The sequence below is a fragment of the Rhinolophus sinicus genome, chromosome 14, assembly GCF_057876585.1.
Source record: "Rhinolophus sinicus isolate RSI-liver-muscle chromosome 14, RSI-T2T, whole genome shotgun sequence".
In the NCBI taxonomy this organism is placed as follows: Eukaryota; Metazoa; Chordata; class Mammalia; order Chiroptera; family Rhinolophidae; genus Rhinolophus; species Rhinolophus sinicus.
In genome coordinates, this window is record NC_142514.1 from 10,596,192 (window position 1) to 10,620,308 (window position 24,117).

Here is a 24,117-nt window from a genome sequence, read left to right on the forward strand (position 1 = left end):
AACTAAAGTAATCCAGACGCTGACTTCCAAAAGTCACTTTATTATAACTTTTTCTAATTATACAAGCAATACATATTAACCAAAGAGAAGTTTAGAAAATAGAAACTGTTTAAAAAATAATCACAGTCTGCCACATAGGTACAACCATGATTAGTATTTGCAAATATTCTTCCAGTGTATTTTTTTTTCAATACCATAAACAGTGAATTGTATTCATAATTTTAAATATTAGGTACATTAGCAGTATTTCCTCATAGAGGTAAAAAAATTACTTTTAGCAATTTTCCAGGGAAATGGTAGACACGTAAGAATTGATTTTTTAAGAGAAAATATCAGTCATTATATGCATTTCTGGAAAACTAAAACCAACATGGAATAAATTATTTAGCTTTCTTAGAGGGTTGAACAGAAAAGTAATTATAAAGTGTTAGCTTGCTGAAAGAATGATTTAGAGAAGAACTAGCTAGCTAATACTGTTCAACTGATTGGAGTTCTGATTATATGTAATTTCACCAGAGTGAGCCTTCTATATCAAAATAAGTCTGTTAAGAGACTGCTTTCTTTCACCATTTGATCCTCAAAACTAGCCAGATGTCAAACACTCTGAGAAAATATAGTAATGTTGGTTTTATTTTCTGTTCTTTTTTTTTTTTTTTTAAACTGATTATAATAATAGAAGGGGTTTGTTAGTATTGTCAAGTTCTCATGTGGTTGGGGGCTTTGATCATTTTAGAGCTAGTTAATATATTTTTATATGATGCCTTTAGAAATAAGTGCTTATATTTTAAGTATATGTTTTCATGAACCAGTTTAATTTTAGTTGCTTGGGACTTGATTTGTAACTAAATTCTTGTTAAATATCTGGTAATTGTTCTGTTTAAATGGTGATATTAATTTATCTGCTCTATTGGCAAGGTTAGCATTCAAAACCTGAGTTTGAGGCTCAGATGCTTTCCCCAACTGGGCTTCCCTTACACATGACTGAACTCTTTTGAGCACATCTAGCATGCTAAATACAGGAGCTCCTCACAGTATGAAAATAACACCCGATTAAAAACACATCAATTTTAATTCTTCTTTGCAAATGGCTCTGCTTTAATGTCACCTTTCTCAATTATCTTTAATACTCAAATGAGGAAATTCACTTCAATATCCATTTATCATAGATGAAAAAAGAGATCACACCCCACTTTTTGGTCTTTTTCAATGAATCTCAATTGTTAATTGTTAAAGTAAATTAAAAAATCACAGAATAACAGAGTGGGTTGCCTTTCTATTGAAAACATACAAAGATAAATGCTTATAAAGAAATTATGCCCTTGTAAATATTTGTAACAAGAACAAAAATAGAGAAAAGTTTTCCCAGTGTTTCCTGATATATTGCCAATAAAAATGAAAAGCACTGAGAAAAATCAAACACTTGATTTGAAGCTGTGCTAAGGGCATGTACTTTATTACTTTTGTTGTCATTAAGATGTACTGTTAGGTTGGTGCAAAAGTAATTGCGGTTTTTGCCATTATTTTTAACCTTTTAAACTGCAATTATTTTTGCACCAACCTAATAATAACTTTTGTTGTTTAATTTAGAGTTTTGCAATAGAAAAAGTCAGCAAAAAACGCAAGTAACTGTGTACTTGATATGTAATCACTGCATATTGATTTGACCATAAGACGTGGTTATAATCATAAAAATGTTATAAATTGATAATGGTATGTTTTTAATTTCAACTGATGCTTACTTTTGATATTAATGTGAAATTAGCAGTCATGATATTTTTATGGTATGTTACTTTCCAATACTTTTACTTGTCTCATTTGATAGCTTCTAGCAACCATACTAGTTAGAGAAAACAGATGTTTTTATCCTCATTTTGCAGATAAAGATATTGAGATTTTGAGGATTTAATTGACTTGCTTAGGCCATATAGCCAGTAACAAAATTGGAACCGGAATTTTTTACTCTTAACCCAGGGCTATTTCTATTTTACTAAATGTCTTTCATTCATATCCTCAGTGTTTTTCAGTATCCCCCAAAGTTCAAGATCTACTGGTGTTTATTATGCTGAAAGAATCAGTAAGGAGCATGAACCTGCAAATATCTTTTATAGAGATGAAGAGAATTCCCATCTGAATTGCTCATTTGAACCGAGCTTCTATCTGTGAGCTATTTTTCCTTCAAATGAATCTGCTATATAAATATTAGAGTAATATTTTTTGGCATTATAGAAGCATATTAAACATTTGAACAGAAAATAATTAAAACTTGTTTTACTCATTAAATAATCTGCATGTTTAGGCTGTTGACATTTTATAAACTGAGTATTCTTTTTTGAGAAGTGTATATCAGATTAAAAAAAAAAAGAAACTAAAGTGAATACTTCAGTTGATATTTCTGGTGCCCCTAATTCTGCAAACTGGTGTTTTAATGAAACTAACACTTGAAAAGAATCTGAGTATGAGGTGCTATCAAAGGATGTTTAATGGGATTTTGCAAGCCTTTATATTGTTGAACAGAGACCATTTCTCAGTTTTTTGATAAATCTCTGGTAAAATGAGAAATGATATTATCTTAATTTGACATTTGCTCCTCATCTTTTTGACATTCTGTGATCTCGAAAGGTCTTTGGGAGAACTTTAACCCAATTTTGCTTAACTATTTGTATGTTGGTAATCTTTCACTACAATTTCTTCTCCACTACTTCCCAAAAGGTGGGGGTTTGAAAGTATTTGTAAACAACTTTGTCCATTTCAAATTAAATTATGAAAATTAAGCATCTACTCTGCTTTTCACGTGGGGAAACGGAACTGCTATAACAAAACCTTTAGACCAATCTAAGAGAACTACATTTCAAAAGAAATTTTAGTTGGTAAACATGTTGCTTTCAATTTTCACTTAATGACCCTTATTCTTGTGCCATAAAGAACGTATTATAAATACATCTTAATTGGTTCTTATTTTCTTCTAGCTTATCCTTTTATTGTTCTGTGGTAGTCATAGATGGGTACAATATACCATATTTAACAATTTTACTAATCTGTCTTCTAACGATTTTGCTTCTACAAGGCTCTGCGGTGTTTTCCAGACCTTGAATTTTTCTTCAGCATGGTTTTTAACTGAAGGCTGCATTCAAGGTGAGACATGCCCTTTATTTCTCTTTAAAACTGCAAGATGTTGTTTTCTGAATCCTCTTCTTTGTCAGTTGCTCCTTTAATACAATTGAGCTGAGCCTCTTCTATTCTTCACAGTGACACTTTGGTTTTTCCCAAGAGGTTTCAGCTAATTCAGAACCTATCAGTTTTAAATGAGTAATTTACATCATATTTTAAAATGTGTTTCATATTGTGGTTGCTTATATTGAAATGCATGCTTCATGGAAAAATGCACTTCAGTTCAAAGCTAACTGCAGCCACATATACAGAACTATATGTAGTTCATGAGTTTAGGAAGTAAAGTGCTGGCCTCACACTCTTATGTTATAGTTGTGACAAAGAAACGGCAAAATGTAAATGGCTAATCCTACATCTGAATGCAGGTTGATTTGCTTTTACTTTTACTGAGGAGTCAATTCCATAATATTTTCAGAACAAAAATTTCCATTTCATTTAATGATTGATTTGCATGAAAACAAGGTTAACCTCTGGGGAGGCACTAAATACCTTAACTAAATTATGAATGAGTGGTGCTTTTTGTGATGGTGCTTTTTCTGTTTTTAACTTTTCTAGACTTCCTCTTTATGTTTCTGCCTCTTACTTAAAGTTCCCAAAAGAGTTTTTTTAAAAAAAGTGTGCCAAAATAGACAATTAAACATAAGCCAGGAAAATTGCATAGAAAACAAACTAGTTAAATTACCTGGCTCAGAATCTAGAAGTTTTAGAGGTAACTTGTCAAAATTCCAAAAATAATGTCAGTGGATGGTAAAGTTACCCTCTGAGTTAGCATATCTTTTAATTGTTGCATCTGTGTAAGTGAGGGGCTTGCTTAGCCTTCTGAAGGTCCTGAGAGAGGAGGGAAGAGAGGTGATCTCAACTGATCAAACCTGCTGAGATCAAGTTTAAGTACAGTATAGACTATTAAACCAAATACAATAAAACGTTAATGTGATTCAGTTTTTTACTCTCTGACACAATCATTATGGAACTTATGACAGACTATATGGAAAACAAAACTACTTGGAACTTTACCATCTGTGGAGCAAAAAAATTTAATTATGCAGGTGATCTCAGGTACTAGTGCCATTGATTATGGTGACCATACTTTCCAATCCAAAATAGCATAGTTTGATAAGTTGGCTTGTATTTAAGGAGACAGTGAATGAAACCAAATATTTAAAATATGGTCCTACCAGAAGCACCACACCTCAGAGATTTTATTTCTGTAGATAAAATATGGAAAAGAAAATTGAGTTGCTGACGTAAAACAATTCCATTTTCTTGGACCAAATACAGTAGGCTTAATTTTGAGCGTTTTCTAGGGTTCTGTAAACTGGTCTTTATATAAAAGTTCAACTGTAGACCTTAAAAGCCCTTAAAGCTGGAAAGGCCGGAGATCTAATTCCTTACTCTGCTTAAATATTAAATTATAGTAAATCCTCTCAGGAGAATAAGATTAGACATGTAACCGTCTCTTTTCAGTTCCATTCCTAGTATACCGTAATTATCAGCAAGAAGATCTTGCAAAAGGTTTTGTAAGATCCTTTATAAAATAAAGTTGCTTAACGTTACAAGCTAATGATTCTTGGGAAGGATGGGTCTGAGCCGTCATTGCTTAACTGGGCGGTGAGAAGGGCGGCCTTGTTCTGACACTTTCCCAAGCAGGCGGGGATCCAAGTGCCCGGAAACGGTCAGGAGCTGCCCGAAGGGTGAACAGGGGAAGGTGTTCTGGCTTCTCCTAGGAGAGAGGCCTTGGCGGCCGCTTTGATACACACCACTGTCAAAACCAAGCCCCCCTCTTTATTCTCCCAGGCCAGCGCCTGAGACCTCTGCTCTAGGGGCTGGAGGCCGCCTCAGCCTCCGCACGCGCGGCGCCAGGTGCCTGAGTGCCCTCCCCGCTGCTGGCTCCCCTCGCGCCTGCGCACCAGGAATGAGCGCGCGAGCATTCTTTCCAGGCCCTGTGTTCCTCCCTTCCCCGCGCGCCTGCGCGCCGGCTGGGAGGAACTCGGCGTCTCGGCCTCGGCGGGCGGGCGGGCGCGGGCGCGCCCGCGGTGAGGGAGGCGGGGCGCGCGCGTTGGTGGGAAGCGTTCGGCTGCCACAGCGCCAGCTCGGTCGTAGTTGCTGCCGCCTGGGTCCTGCTCGCTCCTCCTCCCCACTCCCCCGCCCGCCGCCGCCCGGGCGCATGCGCCGCCGGAGCTCGAGGGTCGGCTTCGGGTGTGTGGTGGCGGCAGAGCGGAGCTGCGAGGCCCGAGAGTCAGAACCTGGGGGAGAGGGATGGTCTCTGCAAGAGGGGGAGCCGGAGGAGCCGCCGCCGCTGCCGACGCCACCGCCGCAGCCGCCGCCGCCGCCGCCTCGGCGCCCGCCTCCCGGCGCTGACGGACTCGTACGAAGCCGGCGAGGGGGAACTCGCACCAGCGGTCGCCGGCACACCGCCCAGCATGGTCCGGGAAACCAGGCACCTCTGGGTGGGCAACTTACCGGAGAATGTGCGGGAAGAGAAGATCATCGAGCATTTCAAACGGTGAGTGACACGAGGCCCGGGGCCGCGCTCTCTCTTCGGGCGCCGCTGCCGGCTCCGGCCCGTTGCCGGCCCCTCCCCGTGCGCAGAACTGGTCAGGGTACCCGGGCCAGACCCACGGAAGGGCGCGGGGAGCGCGCGGCTACCTGGCCGCCCCTCAGCTGGTGTCGCGGCGTTGGGCCTTGGCAGCGCGGGCGCGGCTGCCGCCCTCTGCCTTCCCTGTGAGGAGGCTGTTGCTTGGCCTCCGCGAAGCCGGCGCCGGGAAAGTGCCTCACTGCGAGGCACCGGGCGGGTCGCGCGTCCTTGCGTACCTCTGCCCTGGCTCCGAGCTGCGGGTTCGGCCGACACGGCAGAACCTAGCAGCGGCCGGCCGGGGGCCCGAACCGTATCCCGACCCGCCAGCCCTCTCACGGCCAACTCCGGAGTCCCGCAGCGACTCCCGCTCCTCGCCCTGCAGACGCGCGGAAATGTCTGACCTAGAGAGGTTTTTGTGCGCAAGGACAGGTTATATACAAAAGTCTTGGTAGGTAATGTCGGAGCATCTCGGAACTGGGAAGACACTAGATTCTAGGTACCTCTCACGGAAGGTGTACAGACCTAGAAACCATGGAAATGGCAGACACAGTTTTGGGGTTTGCGGGGTTGGGTAGAGGGTGGTGTTTGAAAATAAGTTGTGTATCTGTTTCGGCTCTTCACCTCCCTTCCTTCAGCCTCCGGGGTGGCTGGGTGAGGAGGCTGGTGGGGACTGGTGCGTGCAATGGCAGATCACCTCAAGTGGTCAGATCCCCGCCTCGCACAGGCGCTCGGAAGCCCCGGGTTCCCCACCTCCGCCGCCGCGCTGGCGGTACCACTGAGCAGCCGCCTTTCAGGGAATGGCCTTTCCCTCCCACCGAGAATTCTGTAATCAATGGTAGGAAAATGTAAGCCTTAAAAAATTAGGAGATGTAGCTTAAAAAAAAAAAACTTCCCAGAATGTTTTTTGCCTATGAAATGTAGGAATAACTGTTGTTCTTGATGCATCTTGCTTATTCAGTAGTTAGCGTTTGTTTTCTTCGTGAAATGTATGCGTGCCATAACTAATAGAGTCTTCAATATAAAATACCGACAAGGACGATTTACTTACACTTGGTGCAGATTGAGGACTGTTGCAGATCTGTGATTGTCCTCGAAAATTAGTTTCTTCCGCTACTCAAGACCCTGAAAGGTTTTTAAGTTTGTCTTACTCTTAATTCCTCTTACTATCTAGTGAGTAAAGGAAATTATGGAGCGCCCTTATTAGTGAGTCACCATGGGAAAAATAGAATAGATTGCGTCGCTTGCCCTGGAGCAGCCTGCAGAAGGAATGGAAACAGCGGCAGCAGAGCTGCGCTCTCTTTTAAATGGAGGATCATTGATTCTGTTGGTGGTTGCTGTTACTGGGGTATTAAATCTTCTTCACCTCTGGAGCGCGCGTCTGCGCGTGTCCGCGTGTGAAAAGGAGCCGGGAATAGTGAGGCCATTCATAACCTGCTGTCCTCGGCAGGACTGGGGGAGGCGCGCTTCCAGGGACTCTCCTGGTGTTTACTACGCTGTGCTGAGAAACCAGGAGAGGGGAAGGCCACGAGCGAAAGCTCGCTTCTGTCCCCAGTGATAAAGGGAGACCTCGGGCTCAGTTGGGAAGCGGATGGGAACTTTCTCTCCCTAGAGCTGCTCCACCCCTTACCCCGCCCCTCACCCCAATATCTCACTGTTTTGGTAAAAATATCACTTAGTTCCAGATTATTGGAGTGGAAAAGCCACTTAGATGTGCTCACTTTATCTCCTTGTGGACTTTCTCTGTAGGTCTCTGCCTGGGAAATTGGTATGCACCGACGTGCAAACACGTGCATTGCAGCATTCACTTTGCTCCTCAGTGTTCTGTGGCCAGACGTGTCATTTCGTATTATGCAGATTCCAGAGTCATTGCATGCCTATCGCGGGGAGTTTGACCCCTCTACAAAATGAAGTGTTAGGGAGAGGAAAGAGAAAATCGTCCAAGGGAGTTTTGGAAGGTTTTTAAGTGCATGGTGCTGCGGTCCGGCTTGTGTGAATGACTTTCTAAAATGGCGGCCAGGACCCACTTTATGTGGGAATCAGCAGAGCAGATCTCAGAATGCACATAGGGAGGAGGGGGAGGAGGATGCGAGCTGCCTTGAAAAGCGGCGGTCTGGAGGAACGTTACTGTATTAAAGAGGGTTTAGCTGGCACATCGCTCACTACTGCATGTAAAGGAGTATTTTACCTATTGCAGAGAAAAATCAGATGCTACTGATAAAAGCAGATTATCTTAAAGACTCAGCAGACCGTGTGTCCCTGAAACTCCTTTATTTTAAAAGCAGCTTAAATTTTTTTTTAAACAAATTTACTTAGTTCTTTGAGTAGATAGTACATTCTTATGGGTTTAAAGAGTGTAACCCCTGATACTGGGATTTCCAGTTCCCATCCTCCTCTTCCTACCTTCGCCCCCCCCCCCCCCCAACAGGTAATCTCTTTCTGGTTTCTTGTTTATCCTTAAACGTACAAGAAATGTTCTTGCTGATTCAGCTGTGGAGCTAAATGGACCTAGTTGGGAAGAATTCAACGCCTTTTATCCCTGTTGTAGAAAATGTTTTGTAAAATGTGTGTTTGCTACCAGGAGGAAAAGTAAAGCCAAACAATTTAAGTGAAAGGCATAAAAAGGTAGTTGAACCAAAATAGCTCTGCAAGAAAATTTAAGGATATTCATTCACTTCTGGTGTCTTCTAGAAATCAGAATGAAAAATACTATGCAATGCCTAAATTAAAGCTGAGGTTAAAGTGCCTACTCTTACCCTTTTCCCCAGCTGATTACAGCATTAACTAATAAGTGTCTTACAGGATTAAGAGGTGTACATTGGGAATATATTATATAAAACGTTTTCAAAACGAATATTCTCATAACAGTGAGTAGGCTTTTGTAGTTAAGTGTTTGGATTTTTTTAATTATTTTTTTTTTAAGGTTAAACGAGACAGCTTTGGGAGCAGGGCAGCTTAGAGGCATTTTGGGGTTGGGGTTGGTGGAAGGTCAGAGCCCATTCTTTTTTTTATTATTTATATTTCGATCCGTGTTTTTGGTAGAAAATAGACTGAGGGAAGGATGCTGATTTGGCTTTTCCCTCTGTGCCCGAGAAAGACCAAACCTTTAAAACGTAATCAGAGCATTTTCACAATTTGGCTTTACCTTCTTGGAATGAAAATACATCTATTGTGTTCATTATCTTTACAGCTTTCAGTATGCTGGTTGGAAAAAAATTAAATGAGGACTATTTCTGAATCAGATTTTAGTTAACAAAGATCCATTGCAGGGACTAAATTTGCACAATAGAGAAAGTCCTTTCCTTTGTATGTTAGCTGGGTTGAAGGGGGAAGGGAGGAGTTATACAACAATTGCTTGCTGTCTTCTAGTTGTAAGAGGGAGAGAGAGGTGTGTGTAAAGGCGACTCCCTGAATTAGAATGAGCAAATGAGTAAAACCCTTTAAAGAATATAAAATTCTTATTTTCAGATTTTAAGTAAATCACATATTCAGGTTCTTCTCATCCATCCCCCAGTTTAGAGAATAGGTTAGATTATGCAGAGGTTGAGCAACGTAGCAGCTTATGTAAAAATTTTGTCAAAGAATGAGACCTATCTAAAAAATGTATTGTGTTCTTGTTAATTATAAATGTCTTATCACAGTGGTTTTCCTGAGTTTAAATAGCTGGAATATATGTTGTTACATGTATTTGAATATCTTTACTTCTGGGACAATATAAAATATTACGGAAGAGTTTCCTTGTCCTTACATACTCTATATAACTGGAGGAATTTTTAGATTTAACAAATTTGACTCAGAGTAGTCTATATCATTGCTACATCCTGTCTTTTGAGTCCAGCCAGTTTCTATGTAGAAACACCTCTGTTTTTGAATGTTATAATTTGGAATATTTTTATGATAGGTTTTGTACATTTTAACAATAAAAAATTTCATTATTATCTTGAGAACGAGCATTAAAAAATTAATACAGAATACTTGAAATGTTATATTTTATTTCTGAGTAGAATGCCTGTGGCAAATTGGAGGAAAACATAGGGCTCAGTGCCAGGAAAAATGATGGTGTTTGACTTGTATAGCGGGCACCTTTTCCCAACTACCTTTCTTGTAGACTCTTGATTATTCTAGCATTGTATTGTTTGATATGCTTATGAAGAGATTTCAAGCTTGATTTATGAGACATTTTAAACCCTGTGAGCACTAATGCTTAGTCTTCCAAGTCTCACTTTCCCCTTAGTTTGAAATTTTGCTGAAATAAAAAAAATATTTGGAATATTTCATGAAAACTAGCATGTCTATTTGGAGACTATATATTTCTCTGCTTTTACTTTGAAGAATCTGTATGTAGTGGTTGAGCTGTAGTTAACTAGTACACAGTATTTATAGTAAAACATTATAGTCTGAAAATACCTTCAGTGTTTTTAAAATTGGGTTCCTAAGTTTCATTATAGGATGATTTGGAATAAATGTTGTTCAGCGTATTGATGACATGTATTAGCCTGGTGAACAAGGAGACTAAAGTAACATTTTTCTATAGTTAAATTTCTAAGCTTTACTGTTTGTTTAATTTATTTTTAATTTGTTATTATTTGCCTTACAGCTACTCATAATTTGAATGAAAAGAATGTACTCTATTGTGGAAACCAATTAGAATGTTTAATCATTTTATTGGAAACCATATAAATTTTGTGTGATATTTAGATGGTTTTAGTGTATGGAAATATGCTTTGCACTGAAAACATGTTCTTGGTGTAATTTTAAAGTAGTGGCAATGTTGAGATTTTTACCCCATGTGTCTATGTCTACCAAGTTGAAAGTTATAAACATGTAAAAAAAAAAAACACCAACAATGGAATGTCTCTATAAAACCAGAACTTAAATTTAGTGAATTCATGGATTTAATTAAGATTTCAAGTATAGAGATGAATTGAACTCTGGCATATTTAAAGATTTTTATTATGTAACGAACTGCTCCAATTATTACAGTTAAGGAATATTTGTGGGAAAATTCAAATGGGAAGTAATTATTGGTACTGGATTCCTGGTCCAGCATTAAACTCTGGGGGTATGTGTATGTCTTTGTGTCTATGTATTAAATGCTGAGTTTGAGAACATTGACAAATGAAGATTTTCTCATTATAGCTTGTATTGACTTTGTTACATTTCATGTTTACACAGTATATGTACTTTTACATATAATACATTTATGGTTTCTTTGATTCTTAAATTGACTCAGTGATTTTTTTTTAAACTATTACCTCATTATTTTATTCCTTTGATTTAAAGAGTAGGCATTTGTACTCTTAAAAACATTTAGTATGTTACCAAAGTACATTTGGCATATAGTGGTTTGCATCTTTTATAAATCAATAAATAGGTAGGTGGTATTTTTTGTGTGTGTCTCAACCATTAATTTTTAAAAATTATACTGTCTGCAGTAAAGGCTCTTTTACATTCAAGATTATTTAAAAGTCACCTTGGGTTAAAAGAAAGAAAAGTATCACTTTATTGTATCAAAGGATGTTAGAATCTTCAATGAAAACTACTACTACTTAGACTAGAATTTAGAAGGAGGTACTTAAACATCGATAGGAAAATACATTATTTTCCCTAGCCTCTTATTAAAATTTAGTATTTCCTTCGATTATAAAATAGTAGTATCATGGTAGTACTCACGTGGTAGGAGGACTAGTACCTGTGACTTAAACACCAACACAAATCAGTTGTGTTTTCATATTTACATTACAGTTGTAGATATTTCATTTATGTTCATCACAACTTGGAAATTACAGTAGCTATTAGATCTGCTAGATACTTTTATTAATATTTAATGTATTAATAAAGATGCATATACCAGGATGCCAAAAAAATGTGTACACGTTCTAAGAGGTGTAAGTATTAGTTTTCGAAGTTGAATTGAATTACAGTAGCAACGTGTAGTACGATTTCACTCAAAAGATGGCATTAATCAAATGAATGCTAGTGTCACCATGCGACAGGTAGGACAGTCAGAGAAAATGGAAGCACGGTTGTTGTTCGAGGAGTGCAAGACCACTTTGAAGTGGTATTTGAAATTCGAGGACGTAGTGGAAGTACAACATGGGAGGCCTGAGTATGCAACAGAACTTCCAACTTAACACCCCTTGACTTCTACCTATGAGGGACCTTAAAGGATGTGGTGTAGCATAGAAAACCCGCTACACTGGCAGTACTTTGGGAAGAAATTGAAGTGGGCATGCGCAGCAATGCATGTGGACACGGGTCAGTGTTGCTCAAGCAGTAGTTCGCCGTCATCAGAAGTGTCTGGACGCTGATGGGAACCACTTTGAACACTTCTTGTAATTGCAGAAGTCAAACGTGACTTGTATTCGTCTTTTGTTATCCGTGTATATTATTACAATTTTACTCTTTTTTTTGGGGGGATAAGGGGGAAGGGGAACAGGACTTTATTGGGGAACAGTGTGTACTTCCAGGACTGTTGTTGTCCTTTTCATCTTAGTTGTGGAGGGCACGGCTCAGCTCCAGGTCCAGTTGCTGTCATTAGTTGCAGGGCGCGCAGCCCACCATCTCTTGGAGTCGAACCGGCAACCTTGTGGTTGAGACGATGACACACTCCAACCAACTGAACCATCCGGGAGCTCAGTGGCAGCTCAGCTCAAAGTGCCTTGTTCAATCTTAGTTGCACCATCTCTTGCAGGAGGCGAGGAATCAAACCGACAACCTTGTGGTTGAGAGCCCACTGGCCCAGGTCGGAATCGACCGGCAGCCTTTGTTGGGAGCACGGTGCTCCAACTGCCTGAGCCACCGGGCCAGCCCCTCAATTTTAATACAGTTCTTTGCTTTCTTAAAATCTGTATACCTTTTTTTTGGCACCCTCTGTATATTACGATATGACTAATAAGTGTTGTAGATATATTTTTTAAATTCTGCCTTGGAGAATTTTGAACATACACAAAAAAGTAGTAAATGAATGATGTACCCATCATTCAGCCCCAACAACCATCAACCATGGCCTATCCTGCCTTATAAGAAAAATAAAGCAAAGGAGGGGATAGAGTAATGGGGGTAGGGGTGATGAGGAAGGCCTCTTTGAAAAGATGGCATTTGATATGCCAGAATGAAGGCTTCTCCACACCTAGATTGTGGGTTTTTTCCCATTTAAAATTTCCTTTGAAATAGTTCAGGAATAGTACAAGGAATTCCCACATCCCCTTCACCCAGATTCTCCAATTATTAACATTTTGTCACATTTGCCTCATCTATCTACCTCTCTCTCTCGCTCTCTCGCTCTCTCGCTCTCTCTCTCTCTCTCTCTCTCTCTCTCTCTCTCTCTCTCTCTCTCTTTTTCTCTCTCTTTCTCTCTGTCTTTCTCTGGCGTGGTATCCTATTACCCTTAACATTTCAAGTGTATACCTCCCCCAAACAAGGACCCTCCCCTGCGTTGCACCATACCGCGTTCCCAGTCAGAAATGAGCATTGGTCCAACACTTACCCAATCCATAGATCCCATTCAGATAATGCCAGCCAGACCAACAGTGTCTTGTTTTCCTTTTTGGTCCAGGATCCTAGCCTGTACCATGTTTTACCTTTGGTTGTCGAGTTTCACCTTAATTCTCATGTGCCTGATAGTCTTAAAGAGCATAGCTCTTTCATTCTGCTGGATGACCCTCCACATGGGTCTGTCCAGTATTATCTCATGACCAGATCAGGTCATGCATTCTTGGCAGGAATACCAAAGACGTAATTCTTTGCCCTTCTCGTAGTGTCATAAAGAGGCAAACAATACCAATACATCCCACTACTAATGATGTTAACTTTGATCACCTCATCAAGTTAGTGTCTTCACCATTTTCCCCTTTTATTTGATGAGCATTTTATAGGGAGATATTCCAGTATTACCCTGATAGTCTCTTCCATCATCAAACCTACACCCACCAGCTTTAGCATCCATTGATAACCCTTGCCTGTATTATGTACTGTGATTATTGCCAAATGATGATTACTGTGATTCCTTCTACATTTATTCTACTGTAGACAAGAAACTCATGATTTCTATTGTTTTCAATAGGTTTTAGTCCAGGGTTTATTTATTTTGAAACCCAGATCATCCTAGATTTGATCAGTGGGAGGGAGTTCCTTCAAACTGTGGCCTTTTGATGTCTCCCCATCATTCTTTAAGCGTTTCTTTATTTCTAGCACAACAAAGGCTCATTTTGTACTTTCCCATTTCTCCAAGAAGTCCTGGTTCCTTTCAGTGTAGGATGGTATTTACAAACCAAGGTCTGGGTGTTCAGTTTACACATTGCTACAAAGCTAAAAAGATGCATGTATACACAGGTGTGTGTATATGTTTACATATGTACGCAATACATATACCTGTATATCATATATTTGAAAACTGGGTTTACAAATGTTCCAATACATGAGGATTCTTCCCAACTTGCCCATTTTCATGTCTGTAAATCCCTTCTCAGACAGTGAGAAACCTGACTCCCATTATTCTTAATGTATTTACTTATTTGCTCAGTCAATTATATTCTCAATGTAGCTAAAATCCCAACCACTCTGCCCTCCCCCACTTCTGCTACCTCTGAGCACAGTGCCCCTGCTGCCTCGGCATCACATCCCCTTCTCACCTACTCTCTTCTTTGCAACCTACATTTTCAGGAGGGAAGGAGGGCAGGCAAGGAAAAGAAAGGAAGGTGGGAGTGGAAGTGATGCAGCTTTTCGCCCTCAGTTTTTTCTCATGGGAGACAACTTGTGGATGAATGATAACCTACCTCTGATGCCATTTTTAAGCAGATTAAAGCTGCCTCACTCTTAAAATTTTAGTTTTGGTTTTACTTCTACCACTGATATTGTGATGTGAGCTTAATCCTTGGATCACTCTGAGCTTTATGATATGCTGAGTCACACAGAAGGGGGTGGGGAGTGAGAAGAGTCTTTTCTTAGGAATAATATTAGCAGTCATCATCGCTGTATTTATTTAGGTTTCAGGCAGTCACATTAAGTGGTCTCTTGGCAACATTTTGTGCTGGTCCTACCTCCCCCCAAACCTTACTGACCTCAACCTTATTTCTTCTTTTTTTCCAGTGAGAAAATTGAATTTTTTTTTCAATCACAGTTGACGTACAATATTATGTTAGTTTCAGGTGTACGACATAGTGATTAGACATTTACATGCCTTATGAAGTGATCCCCCTGATAGTACCCACCTGACATCTACATAGTTATTACAATGTTACTGACTATATTCCCTCTGCTGTACTTTACATCCCTGTGACTGTTTTATGACTTGCAATTTGTACTTAAAAAAATATGGGACACTTCATGAATTTACGTGTCATCTGGCGCAGGGGCCATGCTAATCTTCTCTTCCAATTTTAGTATATTTAGATAGTGTTGCCAAAGCAAGCACTCTTTTCTTTTTTCTTAATTTATATTTTAAATTGAGGTATAATTGACATAAAATATTATATTAATTTCAGGTGTACAACATGATTCGATATTTGTATATAGTATTGCAAACTGATTACCACAATAAGTCCAGTTAACATCCATCACCTCACATAGTTACAAAAAATTTTATTTTTCTTATGAGGATTTTTAAGATTTACTCTCCTAGCAAATTTCAACTATGCAATACAGTGTTAACTATAATCACTATGCTATATATTACATCCCCATGACTTATTTTATAACTGAAAGTTTGTACCTTTTGACCCCCTTTCGCACATTCTACCCACACTCTAAACCAATCTGTTCTCTGTATCTGTGAGCTGCTTGTTTTGTTGTTGTTGTTGTTTTTTAAATTCCATGTATAACTGAGATCATGTGATATTTGTCTTTCTCTGTCTGACTTACTTCATTTAGCACAATGCCTCAAGGTCCATCCATTGTTGTCACAAGTGGCAAGGCTTCCCTTTTCATGACTGAATAGTATTCCATTATATATCACATCTTTATCCATTCATCAGTAGATGGACACATATTGTTTTCATTTCTCGGCTATTCTAAATAATGCTGCAATGAACATGGGATGCATATATTTTTTCAAATTAATTTTTCTGTTTTGTTTGGATAAATACTCAAAGTGGGATTGCTGGATTATGCCGTAGTTCTACTTTTAATTTTTTAAGGAACCTCCATACTATTTTCCATAGTGGCTACACTCAACTTTTTCTCCTCCATCTACACCACTCTTGGCCCCCATCCAAGGGGTTCCTTAATGAATTAAGACGATTATTCCTTAGCACAGGACCCCAGAATGCTGGAGTTTGTATAGTTTGTATTATTTTGAAGTAGATTCCAGACATCTTATTTTATCCATAAATATCTCAGTATTTATCTCTAGAAGATAAGGACTGTTTAAAGATGTACCACAATACTGTAGCATATCTCTATTTCAAATACCCAGTCAATATTTTCAAATACCTACCATGTTTCCTCGAAAATAAGACCGAGCCGGATCATCAACTCTAATGTGTCTTTTGGAGCAAAAATTGATATAAGACCCGGTATTACATACTAATATTATATTATATTATATTATATTATACTATATTATGCTGAGTATTATATAAGACCCGATCTTATATTAAAATAAGACAGGGTCTTATATTAATTTTTGCTCCAAAAGACGCATGAGAGCTGATGGTCTGGCTAGGTCTTATTTTTGGGGAAACATGGTAGTCAGAATTCAAGGTAATAATTGTTTTAAGAATCTTTTTTTTAAATAAATACAGTCTCTAAATAAGGTACACAAATTGTGATTGATGATATATATATGTGTGTGTATATATATATATATATGAAAAAGTTTTATATAATTTGAAAGCAATGAAATGTACCTATTTTAAGTGTAGTTTGTTGAATTTTAAGAAATGTAGGTATCCTTGTCACCACCACCACCACCAGTCAAGATACCCCAATTTGCTTATTGAGTTATTGATGGTCATTTGGACTTTTTAAATCTGTAGGTTTTACTCTCTCCTTGCAACTTAAGTTGTTGGAAGCCAGGTTGATTGTTCTGTAGAGTTTCTTACAGTGTGGATTTTGTTGATTACATTCTTTTCCTGTGATATACATTAAGATCGCCTTTGTCCTCTGTATTTCTTTTAAGTTCATAAGTGGACCTATTCTTAAATATTTTGATAATTGTATTTCAACATAATTGGTTTTCTTTGTAATCCTGTGCATTTTATTTTATTTATTTAATAATATTCTAAGAAGGGGTTTATAGGTTTCACGAGACTGTCGTAGCAGTCTGGCATAAAAAGGTTAAGAACCATTGGTTTAGACAAACCATTAGATTAAGAATAGAGTGCAGCAGCATATTTAAGTACTAAATTTAGCTTTGATATAAAAAGGTTGAGGTAAAAAAGTTAAAATCACCAAAAAACTTTGAGACTAGAAAATGCAACAAAGATAGTGTACTGTGAATAGCTTTATTCCCTCACCACCCTTTTCCTCATTGTAAATTTACATGATTAGAACTGCTGTTTTTATTGTGGGGACTTTCTTTCTGTTTTTACCCCCCTAACCCCACTTTTATCCTAGAAATCATGGATTCTTGAAATTTGTAAGGTTGTTCCTTTTAGTTGGCTTAAATCCTTTCAATGAAATGAATTTCAGGCACATCCATAGTTAGAATTAAATGTATAATAGATACTGACTTCTATTATATAGGTAGGCCCAGCTTTGAAGAAAGCAAGATTTGTGGAAATCACAAGTTTATAGAGAGCTTCAAAATTCAATCACTGTGTGATGCTGTGTATAAAATAAGGCACTTTAACTCTTCAGTAACACATTTATTATCTAAAGTGAATATATTTAATTTCTCCCATTTTTCATAACACATAAAGGTCACTGGAATGCTAGGGATATTTTAAAAGTATATATTAATGATCAATTGGATTATAAAAGAGTTTAATATCCAGAAATACTGTCTGGCCATCATACGAAACATTGGTGTGTCAGTTACTGTGAAATGAATCATTCTGCTTACCAACTATGCTGTTCAATCAAATCTTTCTGGGTTAAGTCTTAAGTGATATTTGTAAAGTTTCAAATAGTTTTAAACTGTATTGCAGTTACTTTTTAAAAATGGTACGTGTGGATTGTTATACCCACACATCTAAGGTATATACGTAAGTATATACTCTAGTTTTTCTTGTCACTTACATCTGTATTTTTATTAGGAAGTTAACCCTTTCCACACTGTTTTTTGACATAGATCATTCCTTTTCAGCGCAAGTTTGTTTTGTCATTGTAAAAGTAGATGTGTAAAGAAACTTTCATCACACAGCTTTGGGTCTCACAGGGTTATGGCATTTGATTTTCTTTGTGTTGCTTTTATTGGAAATTTGTTTTTAAAACATTGTTTTCCTGAGAGGATTATCTTCCTAAAAGGCTTTTGTTTGTAGACAAAGCTTTTTAGTTCTAGAGATTATAACTAATGGAATAAAATGATGAATGGGAAAATATGCATATTTAGTAAATTTAAGGAATGATTGGTTTAGAGACTAGTGATTCATTTTTTAATTTGATGGGGTTAATTTCATGCCTAGTTTTTTAGTGGGAAGCATGTTTACTTAAAAGTTCATAAAACATTAGAATTGAGTGGAAAAATCCAAAGACCTTTTAAAATTGAAGAGTGATAAAGAAGAACCCGTTTCCTCAATCTGGAAGTAGAGGTAGTTTTCAAAGATTTTATAAAAATACTCATAGTGGTGTATGAAAAGAATATGGAATTTATGTATATTACAAAAAGGTGGGACCTCATTTTTGTTTTGATTCTATCAAGCAACTGTTTACTATGGAATAAGGATAACAGTCACTAGTGAAGTGAAATATTAGAAGTATTCATAAATTTCCCAAAGTCTTTTAAAAAACTTCTAAGAAGTATGAAGTAAATTTCCTTCTCAGCAATTATACTGCAAGTAATAGTCCTGTTAAGCCGAATAGGAAGCATACTTTAAAAGAGCCCTTTGCATTTACACCAGGGATTCTTGGTGTGGATCTTTGCTAACTTATTTTGTCTCTTGGCTCCTGCCACTTTAACTTTGTTCTTTCCAGTCTTCCCTTTTTGATCAGCTTGCCTTGGTCCTTTTTTCTTCATCTGACTGATTTATTCACTGCCATTAGTTTAAGAAATGGTTAGTCACGATCACTTGCGTTCTATTTAAAATTATTCTTGAGCTTTTCCCAGTAAAGTACTATGTAAATCAGATACATCTATGAAATTACTATTGAATTGTTATAAGAACAAATGTCCAAATGCTAATGTAGTGGTCATCATGATTATCTATATTCCTGCACGATGTATTTTGATTCTTGCAGTATAGATTCCTCCCTCCTGTTCTTTGGAAAAGTACATATGAATTCTTTCTAAGGTGGTCTAAAAGATCTGGGCTTCCTATTTGATCTAACCAGTAGGATTTAAAGATCATGGACTCTTTGGAATTTTTCTCCTCATAATTGGGTAATCTTTCAGAGATTTGAAATCTCAGTTGAGCACTATCCTTTTGTTAAAAATTAATTTTACTTAGTAAGTAGTTTCTTATTAGATTGGTATAAATGGTTTAAAATTACACACACACACACAGTTCCAAAAAATCTATAAACATTTTAAGAAAGGAAAAAAACTTAAAATTGCAATAATATATACCTATAACTAAAGATGAATACAAATCATATGTATACTTTTTTTGGCACATGACTTGTGTTCATCTTTTGTTATCGGTATATATCGAGTATTACAATTTTAATACAGTTTTTTCCTTTCTTAAAATGTGTATACATTTTTATGGCACCTTCTGTATATATATATTTAAACTGAAGTAATGGTGTCTGTAATAGTTCTGAAGAATTTTGTCATTCAAGTCTTTACTGAAACTTTTCCTAAGGCCTTTTCCTAAGAGTAACTAGTCATCAAGTTTTCATGTGCAGGAATCTAGGCACTCGCCATGGATTCAGTAAACGAATATAGTAGTTTTGTTGGTTGAATTAAGTGTATCCTTAGTCTTCAAGTTTTCTTAAACCCTTTCTAGAACCAATAAAGATTTTTTAATATAAAAGTTATCTATTAGTTTCATAGCAGCATTATTTACAATAAGATCAAAGCAACTCTCGTGTCCATGACCCATAAATGGATAAACAGAATGTGCTTATTAGGTGTACGATAGGCAGAATACACACAGTGAAGTATTATTCAGCCTTAGAAAGGAGGGAAATTCTGACATATGCTGCAATACCTTGAAGACATTATGCTAAATGAAACAAGGCAGTCATAAAAGGACAAATATTGTATGATTCTACTTATATTCGGTACCTAGAGCAGTCAAATTCATAGATAGAAAGTGGAATGGTGGTTGCTTTTATTTTACTGTTATAAGAAGTGCTGCAGTAGGCAGTCTTGTACACTGTTTACAGACATGCGCAATTATACACATATGATAAATTCCCATGAATGGAATTTCTGGGGATGTGTACTTAGTTCTTACTAGTTACTCTCAGGTTGTCTTCCTAAGATATTTCTCTAATTTATACTCCTGCACACTGTTTTGAAAGTGCCTGTTTTCTTAGACTTTGGCTAATACCTAGGTATTATTAAAATTTAAATCTTTGTGTTATTTGGTACCCTTTTTTTTTCTTTTTAAAGATTTTATTGGGGAAGGGGAACAGGACTTTATTGGGGAACAGTGTGTACTTCCAGGCCTTTTTTTTTTTTTCCCCAAGTCAAGTTGTTGTCCTTTCAATCTTAGTTGTGGAGGGCGCAGCTCAGCTCCAGGTCCAGTTGCCCTTTCTAGTTGCAGAGGGCGCTGCCCACCATCCCTTGTGGGAGTCGAGGAATTGAACTGGCAACCTTGTGGTTGAGAGCCCACTGGTCCATGTGGGAATTGAACCAGCAGCCTTTGGAGTTAGGAGCATGGAGCTCTAACCGCCTGAGCCACTGGGCCGGCCTGGTACCCTTTTTAAAACGTGGGTTTTCAAAATTTTGAGTGAAGTTGAGCAGCTTCTAAAAGTATGTTTATTTTGTTTACCATTTGTGTGTATTATGTGTATCTTTAAAGAACTTCTTGCTCAGATATTTTGTGTTTTTTTGTTTGAGCCTCTGTGTCCTTTGATTTGTAAGAATTATTTGTATATATAGGAAATCATTTCTTTCTCATCTGTTACAAGTGTTTTCCCCCATTTGTCTTTTGACTACATTTTGCTATTTGGGAGCTGTAATTTTAATGTGGTCTTTTCTTTTATGACTAAGGGATTTTATCTCATGGTGAGTTTTTCCTAGATCCAAGATTATATAGCAAATATATATATGTGTGTGTGTGTGTATATATATATATATAAACTTATGTACAGTGGAGACAGAACAGCAATGGAGAGAGAACAGCAATCAGCAAACTATTAGAAATCATTCCTCCTTTCCCCTCTTCCTTTTCTACCTGTTCCTCCATCCCTCCAGTAGAGAAACATCATCTCAGGGTATTAGCTGTTTCTAAAATGAGACTACGGGGGCGGATGGGTGGCTCAGTTTGTTAGAGTGTGAGCTCTGGGCAACAGGGCTGCCGGTTCGATTCCTACATGGGCCAGCGAGCTGCGCCCTCCGCAACTAAGACTGAAAGGACAACTTGAAGCTGAACGGCACCCTCCACAACTAAGATTGAAAGGACAACAACTTGACTGGAAAAGTCCCGGAAGTACACACTGTTCCCCAATAAAGTCCTGTTCCCCTTTCCCAATAAAATCTTAAAATAAAGTAAAATGAAAAAAAATAAAATAAAATGAGAGTCGGCTCTGCGGTTGACTGCCTTTTGCTGGTTTTAGGAATTCTGAGTCTGTTTTTTGCAATTTTAATAATTATTTGTACTTACTCAAAAGATAGAATGATTAAAAGAGGAACATATTATTTAAGAATAGTTTATAAATCTATTTTATACATAAATTTATTTCACAATAGATTTCCTGAAAGAATTCTGTATCACATGAAATGAAGAGAGCAGGTTTTGGCTTTCATCATTAATGGCTTAGTTATCTTCCCAGTCAGGCATGCTTGAAATAGAAAATGTCTTCTAAGTGTGCCAGTTACAGGAAACGTGGCATATAGTTGATTTATATTGAGATAATGTAGCCTCTTGTGACTAATGGAGATATAAAATCTTCTGTATTCAAGGACAATGACAAGTACTATTTTATGTCCTTTTTTAAAAATAAATTTTACCGAGATATAATTCACATGACATAAAACGCATCCTTTTAAGTATACAATTCAGCGGTTTTCAGTAATATTCACAGAGTTGTGCAACCATCACCACTAATTTCAGAACATTTTCATCACTCCAGAATGAACCCCGTACCCATTAGCAGTCACTCCCCATTCTCCCTTCTCCCTAGTCCCTGTCAACCTGTAATCTACTTTCTGTTTCTGTGAATTTGCCTGTTTTGGAACTTTTATACAAATGGAATCATACAACATGTGACTGGCTTCTTCCACTTAGCATAATGTTTTCAACATTCATCCATGTTGCAGCACGTATTAGAACTTCCTTTTTGCTGAACAACGTTCCATTATATGGACACACCACATTTGTTTAATCCGTTCATCAGTTGTTGGACATTTATGTTTCCAGTTTTTGACTATTATGAATAATGCTACTATGAGCATTTCTGTACCTGTTTTTATGTGAACATGCGTTTTCAGTTTTCTTGGGTAAAAAAACCTAGGAGTAGATTTGCTAGGGTCTGTGGTAGTTTTTTTCTTTTTTCTTTTTTTAAGATTTTATTGGGGAAGGGGAACGGGACTTTGTTGGGGAACAGTGTGTATTTTTCCAGGACTTTTTACAAGTTGTTCAGCTTCAAGTTGTTGTCCTTTCAGTCTTAGTTGTGGAGGGCGCAGCTCAGTTCCAGGTCAGGTTGCCATTGCTAGTTGCAGGGGGCGCTGCCCACCATCCCTTACAGGAGTTGAACCGGCAACCTTGTGGTTGAGAGCTCACTGGCCCATGTGGGAATCGAACTGGCAGCCTTTGGAGTTAGAGCACGGAGCTCCAACCGCCTGAACCACTGGGTAGGCCCCTCTATGGGTAGTTTGAAGTTTAGCATTTTGAGGAACTGCTAAACTGGTTTCCAAAGTGGTTGCACCATTTTACAGTCTCAGCACTGTTTTTAGGTTTAGATTTCTTCTTATCCTAATTATCACTTGTTATTATCTTTTTTATTTTAGCCATCCTTGTGGGTGTGAAGTTGTATCTCATTGTGATTTTGGTTTGTATTTCCCTAAAGGCTAATGTTGTTGAGCAAATTTTGTATGCTTCTTGGCCATTTGTATATATTCTTTGGAGACATGTGTGTTCATATCCTTTGCTCATTTTAAAATTGCATTATCTTTTTCATTGTTGAGTTGTAAGAGTTCCTTATCAGATACATAATTTCTTTCTATTTTCTCTAGGTTTATATCAATTTTTGGTATTTTAAGTGTTGTAATGAAACGTGATATACGATAAGTATTGCCATCTTATTTGTTTATGTCCAAATTGCAGGAGTTTTGCAATCTAAGCATATGATTCTGCCTTTTAGCACACTTTATTTCCAGTCATTGGTTTAGGGAATAAAATAAAGGTCTGACACAGACGGGAAACCAGTCTTTTGGTCTAAATATAAGATCAAGTGGGGTGATTTATAAATTAGTAATTCCTTCATAAAAATATTTTGCCATGAAAGGGTAATATGTGTTGATATTACTGCATTTTTCCAGATAGTTTGGTGGTTGTAATGGATATTTATGACTCAACTGTCTGAGTTTGAAAGAGGAGTGATTTTGAATCTTTATAATATAAAAAGCAAACACAAACATTTATTTCTTTACTATTTTATATCCTTTTTAAAAAATGAATTTTATCGAGATATAATTCACATGGCATAAAACTCACCCTTTCTCCCCCCTTCTTCTGCCCCGCCCCCCATGCTGGTTCAAGCCGTTGTTTCTCAGTCTAGTTGTGTAGGACACAGATCCTGGACCCATGCTGGTGTTATGAGCCTTGCACACCCCCCCCCCCCCCCCCCCGGCAGTCGGTCACCAGTCGTCGGTTGGCCGCTCAGCTGCCGGCCACTCACACTCGCCATCGGCCTCTCCTGGCAGCACACAACAGCCCAAGGCAGCTCACGGCAGCTTACACCAACCTCCAGCTGCTCACAACAGCCCAGCTCTAGGGAGAACTGTTGTTCACATTCTTAGCTGTAGAAGGTGCAGCTCTCTGGCCCAGGTGCGAAGCGACCTCGGCTTTAGGAGCATGGTGCTCCAACCACCTGAGCCACCGGGCCAGCCCAAAACTCATCCTTTTAAAGTGTACAATGCAGCTGTTTTTAGTAATATTCACAGT

At 38.1% G+C, this 24,117-nt stretch overlaps 1 protein-coding gene and 1 pseudogene across 3 annotated transcripts in view; one reads left to right on the forward strand and one right to left on the reverse strand.

The window, feature by feature from the left end:
* Positions 1–5,217: 5,217 nt before the first annotated feature.
* SPEN (spen family transcriptional repressor) overlaps positions 5,218–24,117 on the forward strand; it is a 76,364-nt gene continuing 57,464 nt past the window's right edge. For 2 of the 3 annotated variants that reach the window (XM_088790180.1, XM_088790181.1), the window contains exon 1: positions 5,218–5,671. In XM_088790180.1, the coding sequence (XP_088646306.1) occupies positions 5,589–5,671 (83 nt within the window). In that variant the 5' untranslated portion in view covers positions 5,218–5,588. The remainder of the gene's footprint in view (positions 5,672–24,117) is intronic. The other variant, XM_088790182.1, reaches the window with a different exon arrangement.
* Positions 15,050–15,147, reverse strand: LOC148755347 (U6 spliceosomal RNA; annotated as a pseudogene).